Source organism: Macaca nemestrina, chromosome 10, assembly GCF_043159975.1.
Source record: "Macaca nemestrina isolate mMacNem1 chromosome 10, mMacNem.hap1, whole genome shotgun sequence".
Taxonomy (NCBI): domain Eukaryota; kingdom Metazoa; phylum Chordata; class Mammalia; order Primates; family Cercopithecidae; genus Macaca; species Macaca nemestrina.
The window spans coordinates 77994008-78012353 of NC_092134.1; the positions used below are offsets into that span (position 1 = coordinate 77994008).

The window sequence follows — 18346 nt, forward strand, 5'->3', positions numbered from 1 at the left end:
AAACAGAGATATACACCAATGGAAGAGAACAGAGCCCTCAGAAATAATACCACACATCTACAGCCATCTGATCTTTGACAAACCTGAGAAAAACAAGAAATGGGGAAAGGATTCCCTATTTAATAAATGGTGCTGGGAAAATTGGCTAGCCATAAGTAGAATGCTGAAACTGGATCCTTTCCTTACTCTTTATACGAAAATTAATTCAAGATGGATTAGAGACTTAAATATTAGACCTAAAACCATAAAAACCCTAGAAGAAAACCTAGGTAATACCATTCAGGACATAGGCACAGGCAAGGACTTCATGTCTAAAGCACCAAAAGCAACGGCAACAAAAGCCAAAATTGACAAATGGGATCTAATTAAACTAAAGAGCTTCTGCACAGCAAAAGAAACTACCATCAGAGTGAACAGGCAACCTACAGAATGGGAGAAAATTTTTGCAATCTACTCATCTGACAAAGTGCTAATATGCAGAACCTACAAAGAACTCAATCAAATTTACAAGAAAACAAACAACCCCATCAAAAAGTGGGCAAAGGATATGAACAGATACTTCTCAAAAGAAGACATGCATACAGCCAACAGACACATGAAGAAATGCTCGTCATCACTGGCCATCAGAGAAATGCAAATCAAAACCACAATGAGATACCATCTCACACCAGTTAGAATAGCAATCATTAAAAAGTCAGGAAACAACAGGTGCTGGAGAGGATGTGGAGAAATAGGAACACATTTACACTGTTGGTGGGATTGTAAATTAGTTTGACCATTATGGAAAACAGTATGGCAATTCCTCAAGGATCTAGAACTAGAAATACCATAAGACCCAGCCATCCCATTACTGGGTATATACCCAAAGGATTATAAATCATGCTGCTATAAAGACACATGCACACATATGTTTCTTGCAGCACTATTCACAATAGCAAAGACTTGGAATCAACCCATATGTCCATCAGTGACAGACTGGATTAAGAATATGTGGCACATATACACCATGGAATACTATGCAGCCATAAAAAAGGATGAGTTTGTGTCCTTTGTAGGGACGTGGATGCAGCTGGAAACCATCATTCTCAGCAAACTATCGCAAGAACAGAAAACCAAACACCGCATGTTCTCGCTCATAGGTGGGAATTGAACAATGAGATCACTCGGACTCTGGAAGGGGAATATCGCACTCTGGGGCCTATTATGGGAAGGAGGGAGGGGGGAGGGATTGCATTGGGAGTTATACCTGATGTAAATGATGAGTTGATGGGTGCTGATGAGTTGATGGGTGCAGCACACCAACATGGCACAAGTATACATATGTAACAAACCTGCACGTTATGCACATGTACCCTAGAACTTAAAGTATAATAAAAAAAAGAGTTAATTTAAAAAATCTAGTCCTGCTTTGCAAATATATAATATATAATAGTTATATTCACTTTGGTTTAGATTATGAATATTTTAGAGAGTCTTTTGTGCAGGTCTCTTAATTTAGATATTTCTTATGTAATACAATATGTAAGAAATGAGATACATAAGATATTTCAATACACCAGAGCTCTGAGGTGAATGCTTCCTGAAGTCATGTTGATAATAAATATGCTTCAATATTGGCAGGGAGATGATTGCTTCAATTTTATGCCATCTACTTTCTCCTTATCAAAACATAAAATCTTACTTAAACTAGAATAGGACAGATTATGGTATATAAAATCTGTCCATAATTGTAAAATCCATAAATTGTAAAATTTTAATTTTTTTCTTTAAAGTCAATAAAGCCATTTAAAAAATAGAAGTAGACACATTGATAAACTAACATTGTAATTTTATATAAAGAAAGAGCAAGGGAGAGAGAGAAAGAGAGCTGTGTGAGCTCATATACTTCCAGTTAGAGCATCTTTTCTCATTCTGCTCCCACCTCAAAGGAAAAGTCATACAGTGGATTGAACACGATTTTAAATCAGAAATCAGGCTCCATCATTTCCTACCTATGATATATTGGCCAGTATACACAATCTTTTTATTTCTATATTTTGATGCACTTAAAATGTATTTACAGGATGTGTAAAGACTTTAATTATGACATTTACAAAGAGTTTGACATGGTTCAAAAGTGGCAGTTATTTTCAAAATTATGTCAATAGAAATAATTTGAAGAAATATTTTATTGCTATGTCAAAGCCCACTTTTGATATTTAAAATAAATAATCACTGAGTTTATAATTCAATATGAGGTATTTTTTTCAACTTTCTTATAATAATTTAATCTTCATCCTTTTCAGCCTGTGGAAGTAATTATTTCTTTCAGCTCTAACCATTTTAACTTTTGAATATTTTCCTCTATTTTCCGCTTGATCATAATTCTAATTTTTTTTTTTACATTTTTAGTTTCTTCTTTTTTCTGTATAAAAAAGAATATTGGTTGGATATTCTCCATATCTTCTTAACCCTTTAATTACCTTTATGTTGTGGTAAATAGTTATTTTGTTTAATAAGCACTTAAATTTCGGTGTTTCAATTTGCTCTTATGCATTCATTCTGATTTTGTAACCCAAAATAAGTGATTTTATGTTTACATTTGTTTTAAATTAAATGTATGCTTTTTGCATGAGTTTCCTCTCATGTAATATAAAGCAATAGCTAATACGTCTTACCAGAGATTTTGAAGGTGTTTCCATTTCTTCAAATCGGATTAATTTTAACTCCTGTTGATGTCTTCTTTCCCAGTTATCCTAATAGGGCTGGAATACCTTATTTGATTTAATTTATTTTTAATATATGTCTCTTGTTGTTTTCTATTTTTTGTTTTGATTCTTGGATTTATAATATTTTGATAATTTTGTATTAGAGAAAGAATTTTTTATTACTACATAAATTAACTTGTAGATAATGTATACACTGATAATTATTCTTTATTTTCTCTTCCCTAGAGGAATGAAGAAAAGACTAGATCAGAAGTGGAAGAAACCTTGATTTTTGGAAAAGTAATTTTTAGTTTCACAATGAGGGAAAATACAATTTATGACCTTGGTTTGAAATAATAAGGATTTTGATAAAGATGGGATTAGGATACAATATTAAATGTCATTGAGAAGGTTCACATGACTAAACTGTAGTCAGGAAGCAATGAAATAAGTTAAAAGCCGTAGGATGACATTTAGGGAGCATTCTTCGTTCACTTTACGCTAATTCATCACAACTTCTACTTCTTTGAGAGAAATGTAATCCTCTTTACAGAGTCACTGAAAGCTTGTTTCACTTGCTCGTTCCTCAAGGTGTAAATGAAGGGGTTCAACAAGGGTGCAACAGAAGTAGTAAGAACTGAAACTCCTTTATTTATGGCCACTTCATCTTTTGCAGAGGGCTTGATATAGACGAAGATGCAGCTTCCATAGGCAATGGAAACCACAATCATGTGGGATGAACAGGTAGAAAAGGCCTTTTTCCTTTGCTGAACAGAAGGGAACCTCAGAATTGTTCTGACTATGTACAAGTAGGACAGAATCACACAAACTAGGGTGATAATGAGTGCAAATACAGCCATAAGTATAACTATCTGTTCTATTACCCATGTATCTGAGCATGAGATCTTTAGGAGAGGACCTGCATCACAGCTAAAATGATCAATGGCATTGGAACCACAGAATTCGAGCTGGAGGCCTAAGCTCAGTGGTGGAACAATGATCATCAAGCCAGCCACCCAACTGCAGAGGACTAATAAGGTACACACCCTGTTGTTCATGATGACCATATAATGAAGGGGTTTACAGATGGCCACATAGCGGTCATAAGACATGGCTGCCAGGAGAAAAAATTGTGTTGCTCCAAAGAGAATAACAAAGAATATTTGACTGGCACAAGCATTGTAGGTAATGGTATTGTCCCCCATTGATATACTGTACAAGAATCTAGGAATACAGACTGTAGTAAATGAGACTTCTAAGAAGGAAAAATTTCTGAGAAAGAAGTACATAGGAGTTTTAAGGTGGTGGTCCACCAATGTGAGGGTGATAATAGTCAGGTTCCCTGTTACACTCAACATGTAGGTGAGAAATAGAAAGATAAAAAGCAAAACTTGCAGGTGTGGGTCATCTGTCAGTCCCAGCAGTATAAAAGTTCTTATTACTGTGCAGTTTTTCATCACTGTTCTTTGATATCTACCCAATCCTTGTTTAAAAATCACGGTTTATGAGGAAGTAGATATTTGAATTCTATAGCAAAAGGCTATGCATCTAGAAGCCAAGTCGACCAGCCTACGTTTATTTTCTCCCTTTATAGAATAATCAGTGTTGCCACTGTTTCAACAACCTTCCTAAACTTCACATATATGAGCAGTGGATATTTCCTTAAGAAATCAAGTTTTGTAAAATAGTCCAAATTTTCCTTGATCATCCTTATCCATCAGAATGTACAAATGCAGTTGATTGTAGTTTGTTACATGGAATGGATTTACAAATGGGTTAGAAAGAAATGATGCCATTTTATAGGTACTTAAAAATTCTTTGTCCAGGACAAACTCTGGATATAAGATACATCCAGGTAATTAATAACATTAATTCTCTTCAGTTGTTATTATCTGAGGATTGTATTAAGATTAAGATGCATTTCTCCTGAAAAGCAAACAAACAAGCACACAACAATGACAACAAAATACAATCATTGTCCCTGAGCCTTTCCCTGGTCTTTTATTCTTCTCTGCTGGCATTCCTTATTCTCAACCGTCTATTACCTGTAGATGGGTTGATGTAAAATTATTTTATCTATAATGTGAGAAAAAGTTGTGTTCAAGGTTTTTACAAAATGAATATTCTCATATGCTTCCATCTGATATTCAGTTAATTGTGATTCTTTTCCCCTCAAAGCTCCAGAAGCAAATCTACATTTAACACCACTAAATATAGTCTTCTAGGCTGTGTCTTTTTCAATATATTTTTAGGTCCTTTAAAAAGACATCATGTATTCTCACTTATTCTGAAATCAAATCAGTTGAACTCATAGACATAGAGAGTAGAAGGATGGTTACCAGAGGCTGGGAAGTATAGTGGGGGGCTTGGGGGTAGGTGGGAATGGTTAACGGGTACAAAAAACCAGAAAGAATGAATAAGAATTACTGTTTGATAACACAATAGGGTGACTGTAGTCAATAATAACTTAATTGTATATTTTTAAATAACAAATGATATAATTGGATTATTTGTAACTCAAAGGATGAATGCTTTAGGGAATGGATAACTCATTCTCCATCATGTCCGATTTCATATTACATCCCTGTATCTAAATATTTCATGTAGCCTATAAATATATATACTTGCTATGTACCCATAAAATTAAAAAAAAATTAAAAAGACATTAATGTCTCCTCCTCTCACCCTTACTCACTTTATACTTTAACCCTTTGTGTTCTCACTTTCACCTCCACCCTCTGAAGAATCTGCAAAGACTTCGTTACTGTTGAAGCTAAGGGCACATTTAGGTTTTTAATCTTGCCTGGAATTGCTATAGTATTTTTGTTTTAAAGTTCAATAATTCTTTAAATAGGCTTCATGTCTAATTCTGATATTCTTTCGATATCTGTCTTTTTAGGGTTTCTCTTTTTAGTCTCCTCTTTCTCCCTTCATCTGTGAAATACTGGTATTGTCAATAATCTTCAGACCTCCTGCTTCTTGTTTTCTGTTTGTTATTCTTCTTACCCTCTACTCTTCAAGGATGATTTTGCCCAGTCCAGTTGATTTGATGATCATGTATATGATGTAGCCAAAGACCAGGTAAAAAGCATTGCTAAGTATACATCACAAGTTGGATGTTCCACAGATACCTCACTTACAACATGCTCTAAGTCATGTCATGCTCCTTCTTTGAGTCTTCTGTTCTACTGGTATTACCTATTGCTTGTTACAGGTTAATTACTTTCGTGTGGACTGCCAGGCTCTTCATGGGCAGGACCTTCCTTAATTTTCAGATCTCATCACTTACCATCTTCTTACCTTTCTTCTTCATGGCTCAAGTTGCCTTAGCATTGACTACTTGCAACTCTTCAATTTTCTACATGCTCTTGTCTGCACAGGCTTATCTTTTGACTGACTAGTGCATATCAGTCTTTAGGATTCTACTTAGGGATTGATTCTTCAAGGAAATGTTCATTTACCCACACAGCAAATGTGAAATTATGCTTCTGTGTTTTTTCCAAGTACTTATGTACTTGGTCTTGGATTATATCACACTGTATTATACTCTTCATCATACTTGTATTTCTCCTGTATGTTTCTGTAAACTTCTTTAGAGACAATATTTTATATACTCTGATTTTCTCTTATATCTGGCCTATGTAGGGTTCTCAGTAAATTTAGTGAAGAAATAAAACAGATTTGTCTACATAGTGACAGTAAGCTATATTTTTAATGCTTATCCTGTCAGCTGGTTCAACGTTCTTATTTACATACCTGTTTCAAACTGCACTGTCATTTTCAGTACATTCTTAAACAAAAGGCCAGACTGTTTTCAATTCAAAGTTCTGCAAATGCTATTTCGCTAGTACCTTTTCCAGAGTTTTTCTTTCCTCTCTGAACTACTTCTTACTTTACCTTGATATTATAATTCCTTATATGCTATTGTTATTTGCTTGGTGGTTTCTAGTAATCTCTCTCCCGACCTCTTCTTAGGAACTTAGGATTTTTTTTTTCCTTTTTTCCAGAATTTGATTCTCATATATCATTTTCTAGAGACTACAATTGTTTTACTTTCTGTTTTCCTTTCTTTTTCAAGGCTGAAACCACCTACTATGTGTCTGAAGATTCATTTCTTTTCTAAGAGAGACTTTGGATTATCTTACAGAAAAATCACGTGGAATTCATATAGATTATATGCATGGATGTATCCAAGAAGTTCAAAGATATCCTAATACTCTTAGGATCGGTGGATCTTTAGGGTCACTCAAAAGTAAACACTATGAATAGGAGCTTTGTTCTTTCTCTGTTATATCTTTTACTGCTGTGGAGACTCTGCTTGACACATAGCATGTGTTCAACAATTTTTCAATGAGTTAATGTACCTTTTATACAACATTATCTGTATTTTTATCTCTTAAAAATCAGAGTTTTAAAGTTTCTTTGAAAAACCAACTTTTAAAAGTATTTTAAAGTTTAGACAATATTAAGCTAAAAGGCTCATACTGCAGTGTCAAGAAGATTAGAATTGCTGCTATACTTATAATTATTACCAAGATAAAATTTTCTTCTTTGTTTAAATAATTTGCTGTCTTATTTATATCCTAAAGTCTGTTTCTTTCATACCAACACTCTTAGTGCATTTGCTAATTAATATAACCTGAATGTATTGGTGAAATAGCCTTTTTATTTGCATAATTCTAGTTCCACCTGTATCTTTCTACACATATTAGAAGGTTCATTTAGTTGCCCAATTTTCTGCACTATAATAGAACCAACCTCAGTGAGGAGTGTTTTTTAGAGAAACAAAAATACTTAGCATAAAGAGATATGAACAAACCTACTTCTTTTAATAGAAAAATAATGTCATTACATTTCTATAGCCTGGAATAATTATGGAGTTTAAAACACTGTATTATTCAGCTTTTCTTTGTCTGGTCAGAACTCCTCCCCTTTTTCCAGTACATCAGTCCACCTAAAATACCACAGCATTCTAAATTTCTTATGACCCAACACTTTTGAGTTAAGGAAAACAACCCTACAATAGCAGTGTATTTCTTTTGTTTTCTTTTTCTTCTTCTTCTTCTTCTTTTTTTTTTTGCATGTGCAGTTTTTAATATAGATTATACCTCAATAAAACGTATATAGTGAGGACCATGAGACTATCTAAATGAATCATAACTTCTGTAAGTATTAACAGGCTGCAGCACATTCTGCAAAATAGCATTCAGCCCTAGACTCACAGTTCTTTGTTCCTTGTGAATAGGCTAGGCTATTGGTGAATCGCATCTACAGGTGTAAGTTCAACAATATGGTTTGGGGAGGAGACAGAATACTCATTCTGATGGTCTTAAAGACCACATTTACCTATTTAATTATTGGACCTACGGTTTGCCCTTTTCTACTTTTCACCTTCTCACACAATCCTTTACCTAAACTTTGAGTTTAACCAGCCTCTCATCTCTTTTTCTCTTCATAAATACAATGGCACTTTTAATTCATTTTTTCAGTCTTTACATTGTATTGATTAAGAGTGAATATATCTTCCTCTTTCTTAGAAGACAAGTTGTGACAAGTGTATTTTGCCTCCACAGCTTTTGTTCTCCATACTCAACTTTCTAAATTCCCAACCTCTTTTCCCTTGATTCCCTGAGGTACACTGACTGTGTGTGCATTTATTGCATGGAGTTCTCCACTCTTCTCAAGGAATTAAGCAGCTCTGGATCCATCTCTCTCTTTGCCCTCCTGTTAGAGCACATCCACTTAATTCTGTGTTAGGATATGCTTCCACCTAGCTGTTGGAAAATATGATGCAAGCCAGGCACAAGGCATGGCTCTATGTTTTGAAAGTCATTTAATTTATACTGAAGTTACCACTGGCCAGGTGCCATGGCTCATGCCTGTAATCCCAGCACTTTGGGAGGCCGAGGCGGGCATTTGAGATCAGCTTGACCAATATGGAGAAGCCCCATCTCTACTAAAAATATAAAGTTAGCCGGGTGTGGTGGTACATGACTGTAATCTCAGCTACTCAGGAGGCTGAGGCAGGAGAATCACTTGAACGAGCCCGGGCAACAAGAGCGAAACTCCGTCTCATGAAAAAAAAAAAGAAAGAAAGAAAATTACCGCTGTGGTATTTATCCAATGCTTTACTTTATTCTTCCAGAAATACTTGCATTTGACTAGGTTATTTGGTGTGTATTTCTCTGAATTATAAATATCAAAGATATTTGTCACAAGTATAGACTTCTGGGATGCAGAGCTAATACGTTTTAGCCAGGAAATAGGCAAATGAGGTTAGGCTGTAGTGAAGAAATTAGAAATTAGAATAGTTGTGGTATAATTACCAAGAGTTTCATATGCACATCAATGTCTGAGAACCACTTAGGCAATTAAGGAAGTTTGTTGACAGCCCTTGACATCATCGTCTAAATCACCTATCAGTGTTGTCCCTTATGTCATCAGCGATCACCTAATTTATATATTTATAATTTCAGACACAAATGAAGGATGACTAAAATACTAACTGGCTTCTTTAATTTGCATTATGGGTCTTATTTTGTTAATGTCGTCCCTGACCATTATGGCATTCTTCAGCAAGAGGAAATGACTTTATTTCTGTTCATGGAGCAATAACTGCTCCCAGTTCTTAGCCTGCATTAATTATTTATAATGGTAGCTACAAACATAAGTCTTATCTGACAACACAGTCTCTACGGTTCTTGCTATTTCTCCATCACTGAATGAAATTGCATCTCCTCATAAGATACCAATTAGTTTGTTATATGAATGCTTTTTCACCTGCTTTGCATATAAAAAATCACTGCAAATATCATGAGTCTTCTGGGTCTGGGAAAATGAATTCCTTACTCTTATGGACATGTGCTTTATAAAATCCCATAAGGTACATATGGCAAGGCCCATCTTGCTTTAAAATTACCGCTATAGGAAAATACACACTTATGCAGAAAACCTAATACAAATCTGTTAAGAGAGATGGTACGAGTCTGGCATAATGAGAATGAAGATGCTAACAGAGCATACTGGCCAGTAAGACACAGTCATTCTGTCACATATGCTTACTTCTTAGTAAAACTCCCAAGGTGTTTCAAGAAATCCATAAAACTAAAACTGTTGCCTTGATTACCTTACTGCCCTCAAAACTGGTCTCTCTGCAAGCCTCTCACACTATTCATCATTTTATTCCAGGAAAGAAAAACAGAGTTCCTTGTTTTCAGATATTCTGAGGTTTCTTATGTTGCCTCAATCCTCTTTCTTTCATGCAAATCCCTTTTGACTTTGTTAGATAAAGTCAATTTATTGGAAGTTTTGGTTTTATACAAGCAGTGTACTAATAATTTACTATACCTTTTCCTTGATTTTGGCTTAAGAACTAGTTTTCTCCCAACTACTTCGGGGTCATGAAAATTGCAATAAGCAGCATAAACTATGAAGTAACTGAGAATTGACATCCTTTCTGTCATGTTTGTTTTCATGCCTCTCCCTTTGAATACACACTAGGCAAAAGCTTTCTTGGTGAAATAGTCTTCTACGCCTTGATCATCTTGTGCGGTGCAGTGCATCATGAGCAGCAACACAAAGGCCTCTCAGTCTTAGTGTCACTTAGACATTAAGGGAGCATTTTTGTTGAACTAATAAATATGAGGGATTGAATTATTTCTGGCTAGACATTTAACCATAAGAGAATATTTACAATTTAGAAAAAAGCTAACATTATAAGCAGTGTAATATGCTTTTTTTGTATATATTCCAAGGATTTGGAAGGCATATTTCTGTGTGTCTTTTATATTTTATGAGTGACCACAAACTACTGCATGTGTGACTATGTAGGAATGCATAAATATGCCCTAGCTATGATGTTTAGTCTTGTCAAAGATCTGTTAATAGTTTAAAAACATGTTCACTACAGTTTTCCATATTAAAAATTTGAAACAAGCTTAACAAAATTACAGAAGAGTACTCCAGCAAAAATTTCTTTCTCTTATCTCTCATATGAGAAAGGAATTGTCATACCTACATTAAAATACTTACTCTTTTGATCATTTTTCACGTTTCAGGTGGCAGCTCCCTAGTGGGTTGAACTGTGTTGTGTTAAGGAAGATGTAACTTTGTACTGGTTTAACTTGATCATCAATCTTCAGGTATCTCCTGAAGGATCTTGAGGTCTCCTAGTTTTGCATGTTCACATTACAATAAACACTCTTTTTAGAAACTTTCTTATTTTACGCTTGGAAAATATTTTCCTTGGACTCTGTCATAATGGTAAGAAAATGTGATGTAAGGGAGGAAGGCAACAGAGTTTCTTCTGATTTCAGAAGAGCAGAGAGTTAGCTTTTCTATTCCCAAAATATTTATTTTTTCTGCTCCATCTCTTGGAAGTGCACTGGGATCATATGAATAAATAAAGCATCCTTAGTGGCCAGATTCAAACATCACTAATGAAGCTTCTATGTAATTAACTTTGGTAAAGCAACTAAAATAGACAGCAACAGAGACACCTTCCTTTGAGACAGTAAGGCAGAACAATAGCATCAGATAGAAGACTGGTGCACATGCTAATGAGAAAAATAATGCACAAGTCTGATTCTATTTCCTAATACACTTTCTAAGGATATGAGTATGTCTGCTTTTTAATAATCAACATATTTTGCTTAATCTAATCCCCCATAATATAATTTTGCAAAGTCTCTACTATATATGAAAATCAGTATGGATAAAAGTTACTATGTATACAGAGACATTGTAAAATCAGTTCATATTGTGTTAATCACAGGATAATTTATTTACATTTGAAAAACAGAAGAAATCACATAGGTCAGATATATTATTTATTCTGTCTACAGACAATGTCCTGTAAGACCACCACTACATGGATGACCTTCAAAAACAGTTTCATTAAGAACCACTGTTTCAATGCATTCCAGCTTTGTAATGTTTGTCTCTGGGATTTTTAAATAAGTGTATTTAAAAGCAACATCTCAAACTGACTGTGAATGCTTTAAAAGTACACAAAATTAGGGTTGGAGGGCTGGCCAGAAGTATTGCTTTAGGTTAAATAACAAAGAGATATGGAAGTCCTAGCCTCCATGTAAATTTTTATCAATAAGATTTTATTGTTTCTTTTGTGTATGTTATGCTTCCTTCATTAGATTCATTGTCAAGTATTTGTGTAGTTCTATGTTGCTTTCAATTTTATATAATATAGAGGTAGATAATATTTACATATTATTTATACATAGCATAGTTTTGATATAATGATATTAGAAATTCATTTAATTTTACAGATTACCATTGCTCCATCAACGTTGTTAAACTTAGTTATATAATTAAAATTGTCTATAGAATATGTTGAATGTTTTATGTACACTTGGTAGATTTTTTAATGACTATTCACAGCCCCTCCATTTAAGAGAAATTTATTTCTTGACCTGTAGACTTCCTTTGAAGTAAAAATATAGCAGCAACAGCTTAGGTTATGCTGCAGTAGTGAAAATTTCGGTAAAGTTGCCACCTGAGATAATCTGAAAGGTAAATAAGATACCAAAAGTGTCTGTGGCTTTATGAATGGGAATTTGGAATTAATCTGTTTGCTATGACCTATAATAAAGAAACTGATAAATGAATTGGCCTATTTGGTGTTTGGTGTGGATGGGAATAGAGAAAATCCACAAACAAATGGGAATTAGAGTTGAAGATGCAACCACATCTCATCTCCCCTAAGTTAAAAATACAGTTTAGTCATTCTTTGAGGTATATGAAAACCATTTCGCAGCAAGAACCTGCCAGTGATGTTGCTACCATATCATTTGTTTCAACATCTGAAACTATTAACTCAATATCTTAACATTAAGTATGTAATTTCTGTTGGGTGTAGGACTTTTTCAGAAGGACATAGCTCTGCCTTAAAAATCTCTTAAGTTTAAAGTATCTGTAAGTAAGTGTAAATAAGTACTTAAAAATAATAGTGAGTAAGACTATTGACATCATACAAGAAAGAATCTAGCATGTTAAAAGAGGATCATGTTTTTAAGTAGTTAGCCTGGGTAGGAGAGATTGAATGTAAATCAGTTTTCTGCTCCCACAGTCTATAGACAAAAAAAAAAAAAAAAAAAAAAAAAAAAAAAAAAAAAAGAAAAAGAAAAAGAAAAAAGAAGGCTGAGAAGGAAGTCCCAAGGAAGTTTTATTTTTTTAATGTTCTTTAAAACTTCTTTAGAACATTTTTGGATATGGCAAAGTAAAATAATAGAAAAGCAGAGACCTCTTAGATTGTGACTCAAGAGCCACGAAATAAAAGTGGCTGGGTCTTATTCTCAAGAAGCATAACTGGGAGCCAGTTAAGAGGGTTTCCAGAGCTACAGAGTGAGGGGCCCCTGCATTGCTTATCAAGTTCTATTTTAGACTTGATATTGACAGTGTTTGCTGTGTATTCCCAATTCCTATCCTTTCTGAATGATAGTGTTTTTTATATTGTTTTTTCCCTGTTTCTCTAGTAATTGTAAGGTGTGTACATTAGACAAATCAACTGTCTGAATTTAGAGAAGGCACTTGTGACTCTAAAGTATAGAAATTGTCATCGCATCCTGGAAGTTGAGCACAATGGCTGACTTCATGTGGCCTTTGGCCTGTCTCCCTGAGAGAAGGGTAAATATGTCTTGTACGCAGCAAAGAGGGAAGTGAATATTTGTGATCGACAGAGTCAAATGCGGTAGAATGTCTCATCATTCTTAAATATTCACTGTTCTTCCCTGTGAGAATTCAATTTCCTCAAATCATTGTCATTAGCTTTTGTAATGTGACTTCACTGTATCCAAGAATCACCAGGTGGTTTTGCCCATACTGTCTCCACTCTGTGATGGAAAGGGCATGTCCGAGATAAGGGTTTCTTTTACACCTGGGCCCTAGGAGGAAAAATATACGGAGAAGAGTACAACCAACATGTAAAATAAGTGTAAATAAGCTTTTAATAATTTATAAAGTTTATTTTAATTTTAAATATTTTTACACTTCTCCAGATATTATACTTAATATGATAATCAATATTCATTTTGATTTACCAACATATGAATCCTTATTTCTTCAATTCCTCAGTTCTTCCTTCATCTTTTAATTCTCATCTCTTTTCTTGTGGTTCAGTTGATAAAGAATTCTCTTGGATTTTGCTGATCTGAAGTGCTTCATTTAATTTTACTTCTCTTTTATTTTTTTCAATAAATCTGTTGAACTTATTTCTCCTATCTAACTTAAATTGTATACCTTCTAACCAAAATCTCTTCAGACTCCTCATTTTTTCCAAGTCCCTAGTAAATGCCATTGTACTCTGTATTTCCATTAGCTCAATGTTTTAATATTCCACATATTGGTAAAATTATGCCATATTTTTCTTTCTGTGCTTGGGTTATTTCACTTAGCCTAATGTCCTCCAGGTTTACCTACGTTGTTACAAATGACAGCATTTTCAAATTCTTTTTCAAGGATAATTAGTATTTCACTGTGTGTGTATATATATGTATATATACACACACACTATATATACACACACATATATACATATACATATATATATATATACTATATATATATACAGTCTATTGCTCCTAGGCTACAAACCTGTGTAGCATGCTACTGTATGGCAATTATGACACAGTGGTGTTTGTGTGTGTGTGTGTGTGTGTGTATATATATATATATATATATACACACACACCATGTTTTCTTTATCTAATCATTTGTTGATAGACACTTATGTTGATTCCATATTTTGGCTATTGTGAATAATGCTACAATGAACATTTGAATTACAAAATATTTGGGAGATTTTTTTTTTTGATACTCTGTGAGTATGCTATATCAGTTTAAACTTTCACCCATTCACTTTTTTTTTTTTTTGAGACGGAGTCTCGCTCTGTCGCCCAGGCTGGAGTGCAGTGGATCTCAGCTCACTGCAAGCTCCGCCTCCCGGGTTCACGCCATTCTCCTGCCTCAGCCTCCCGAGTAGCTGGGATTACAGGCGCCCGCCACGTCGCCCGGCTAGTTTTTTTGTATTTTGTAGTAGAGACGGGGTTTCACCGTGTTAGCCAGGATGGTCTCGATCTCCTGACCTCGTGATCCGCCCGTCTTGGCCTCCCAAAGTGCTGGGATTACAGGCTTGAGCCACCGCGCCCGGCCTACCCATTCACTTTAACATTCATTGGTAAATCTTATGTGGAGCAATGATTATGGTGGTGTGCTAATGGTGATTTATCATTTTCCTCATTCTTTCTACATTTATTAATGGAAATTCTTCTGTGAGAAGAGCTTGCCACTTCTTCCTAATTGATTATTTACTTACTTGCTTATGTTAATATAGACTCATCAATATTCATTTTATTCTGGGGATTATAATCCAATCCAATCAAGATGTTTAACTCTGGGAGCATTTTTAGGTGGAGTGCTGTGACCTTTCAATATGCTGTCATCTTTTGGAATTTTTAGACCTTCCTTATTTTCTGAAACCAAAAGTTGCTTCAGACTTACCTTGAATTCTATCTACCTCATTCCTAAAATATACCAGTTTTACAAGGAGAAGTAATTCCATTTATTAGAAAAGGATATTGAAAACCCAATACTTGAGTGCTAGGTGGGTCCATTGCCACTGAGGTGTCACTGCTTTTTCCCTTTCAAGGTAGTTAGAGACAGGAGGTATATATATTTAATATATATAGTCATACACTGCTTAACAAAGGAGATACACTGAGAAATGCTTCATTAGGTGGTTTTGCTGTTGTGCACACATCATGGAGTATACTTACACAAACTTAGGTGGTATAGGCTACTTCACAGCTAGGCTACATGGCATAGCCTATTGCTTCTAGGCTACAAACCTGTATAGCATGCTGCTGTATGGTAATTATAACACAGTGGTTTTTGTGTATCTAAACACAGAAAAAGTATCGTGAAAATGCGGTATAAAAGATAAATATGGTACACCTGTACAGGGCATTTACCACGAATGGAGCTTGCAGGATTGGAAGTCATCCTGGGTGAGTCGGTGAGTGGGTGGTGAGGGGATGTGAAGGCCTAGGATTTACTGTATGCTACTGTAGACTTTCTAAATGCCTCCACTTAGGGCACAGCACATTTCTTTTACTTTTTTTCTTTCCTCAAGAATCAATTAAGCTTAACTTACTGTAACTTTTTAACCATATAGCTTTTTAATTTTTTAAAACTTTTTGACTCTCTTGTAATAACACTTAGCTTAAAACACATACACAATGTAGAGATGTACAAACATTGTCTTTAGATCATGATTCTATAAGCTTTTTTCTATTTTAACAATTTTTATCTTTTTTTTACTTTTTAAGTTTTTTTGTTAAAAACTCAGACACAAACACACACCTTAGCCCGGGTGTGCACAGGGTCAGAATGATCAGTTTCACTGTTTTCCAGCTCCGTAGCTTGTCCCAGTGGGAGGTTTTCAGGAGCAAAAACATGCCTAGGAGTTGTCGTCTCTTAGGGTAACAATGCCTTCTTCTGAAATACCTTCTGAAGGATCTGCCTGAGGCTGCTTTGTAATTAACTTTTTTAATAAATAGAGAGAGTATATTCTAAAATAACAATAAAATTGTAATATAGTAAATGCATAAACCAGTAACATAGCCGATTATTATTATTTTAAAATACTATGTACTATAGATAATCGTGTGTGCTACACTTTTATAAGACTGGCAGCATAATAGGTTTGTTTACACCAGCAACACCACAAACAAACGAGTAATGTGTTGTGCTATGACATTATGACAGTTATGATGTCAACAGGTGATAGGAATTTTTCTGTTCCATTAAAATTGTATGGGACCGCTGTCATATATGTGGTCCATTGCTGACTGTATCATCGTTGTGTAGCACATGATTGTGTACTAATTCATGCGTAAAGACACATCTATATTTGTTCCCATATTTACTGATTATAAATTAAAACAGGTGAAACAAATCAAGAGTCCATCGTGATACCTCTGACTACAATCACAGAATTTATTGTAATTATTATCTTTCTTTAATTGTAACTTCTTTCTTCAACATAGAAATACTGACTTCTATTATGACAATATATCTAAATATTTATTTAAATCTTGTACAACAATTAGTTTCATAATTCTTAACCCATGTTACAAGTCTACAAACTACATTGCTTACAGTTATTTTTGTAAAAAATAAATCTGCTCAAACCCTGTTTTCCAATTCATTATTGTTGAATGAATCATTTGTTGTTGTTGCTGAGTAATATGTCAATATATGTATGTACCACAGTTTGTTTATCCATTCCTCAGTTGAAGAACATATATATTGTTTCAATTTTGCTGATTATAAATAAAGCTGCCTTAAAAATTCACATACATATTTCTGAGGGTATCAAGAGCCCTGCTGAGCTGGAGAGAGAGTTGAGCTGCTGGATATTGGAGTGGTTGGTGAAAGCAACCAGCCTAAATGGAAAGTAACAGTCAAGTTTGAAATCAATTACTGCATTAGTATAGGAAAGGCTAAAATCAGAGGAAGTGTGGACTCCTGCCTGTTCCATTTTCTACCATGAAAGGACACAGCATTGAGTGTCAGGTAGAATAACACAGACATGGGGGTCCCCTTACTACCATGGGATCACCCAACAAAAATCTCTTGCAGTTGTATGGAGGCAAGGGGCCATGGGAAGGAGAGAGTGTCAGGGCTAGGAATGTAAAAGTGCTGAGTACTGGATCCGAGTGGAGAAAAGTGTCTTCAAGTTTTCCCAAGAAGGAGGCCTGCAAGTGGAGGCACCTGGGCTAGAATTAAAGATAAATGTAACAGCATATTTGGCCTGGATGATCTGAGTCCTTTACTATCATTTCCTTCAGAGACTATGATGCATGAACAGTGTACCATCTGATATGGGAAGGGCAGCTTGCTCCTGTGAACCCTGCTAGGGAAAGCCTTTGTAATTTCCTATAGTAGAGGCCAATAAATCACACATTGTTTTTTTGTACAGCATCAAGATCAAGAGCCAGACTCCTGAGAATTAACATAAGTTTTCATTTCTTTTGGATGGGAGTAGAATTGCTAGTTCATATGATATGTGTAAATTTAACTTTCTGTGAGTTTCCCAAATGGCTTCCCAAGTGGTTGTACTGTTTTGTATTCTCACTAGAAAAGTATGAGACTCCCAGTAGCTCTATATTTTTGTAAACATTTGATATTGCCAGTAATTTTGTTGCGAATATTCAAATAGATATGCAGGTTTTAATTGCGTTTCACTAATAATTCATGATGTAGAGCATCTTTTCATATACATATTTGCAATCTATAAATCCTCTATGATGAAATTTCTATGCAAATATTATGCACAGGTTTTATCGTGTTGCTCTTTTTTTATTCTAAGGGTAGAGTGTTCTTTACACATTCTAGAGACAAGTGTGCTCTCGGGAGTGTGATTTGAAAACATTTACTCCCAGTCTTTAATCATTTGATTCTTAACAGTGTTGTTTTAAGAACTTTAAAACAATGAATAAAACGAATTTCAACTTACCAGACTTTCTTGTGGATTATGACTTTGGTCAAGCACAAAATCTTCTTGAAAAACCAAGGTCATTCAGATTGTTTCCTATGTTTTCTTCTAGGGTATTACAGTTTTACATTTTACCTTTGGCTCTCTA

General features: G+C 34.7%; 1 protein-coding gene across 1 annotated transcript; it reads right to left on the bottom strand.

Annotated features, from left to right (window-relative positions):
* Nucleotides 1-3010: 3010 nt before the first annotated feature.
* On the bottom strand, nucleotides 3011-10787 carry LOC105474192 (olfactory receptor 6C2). The gene is made up of 2 exons (XM_011728680.2): nucleotides 10705-10787; nucleotides 3011-5032 (listed from the first exon to the last, which is right to left on the bottom strand). Exon 2 carries the CDS (start codon nucleotides 4142-4144, stop codon nucleotides 3206-3208), a length of 939 nt encoding a protein of 312 aa, XP_011726982.1. The 5' UTR covers nucleotides 4145-5032; nucleotides 10705-10787; the 3' UTR covers nucleotides 3011-3205.
* Between the last annotated feature and the right edge of the window lie 7559 nt (nucleotides 10788-18346).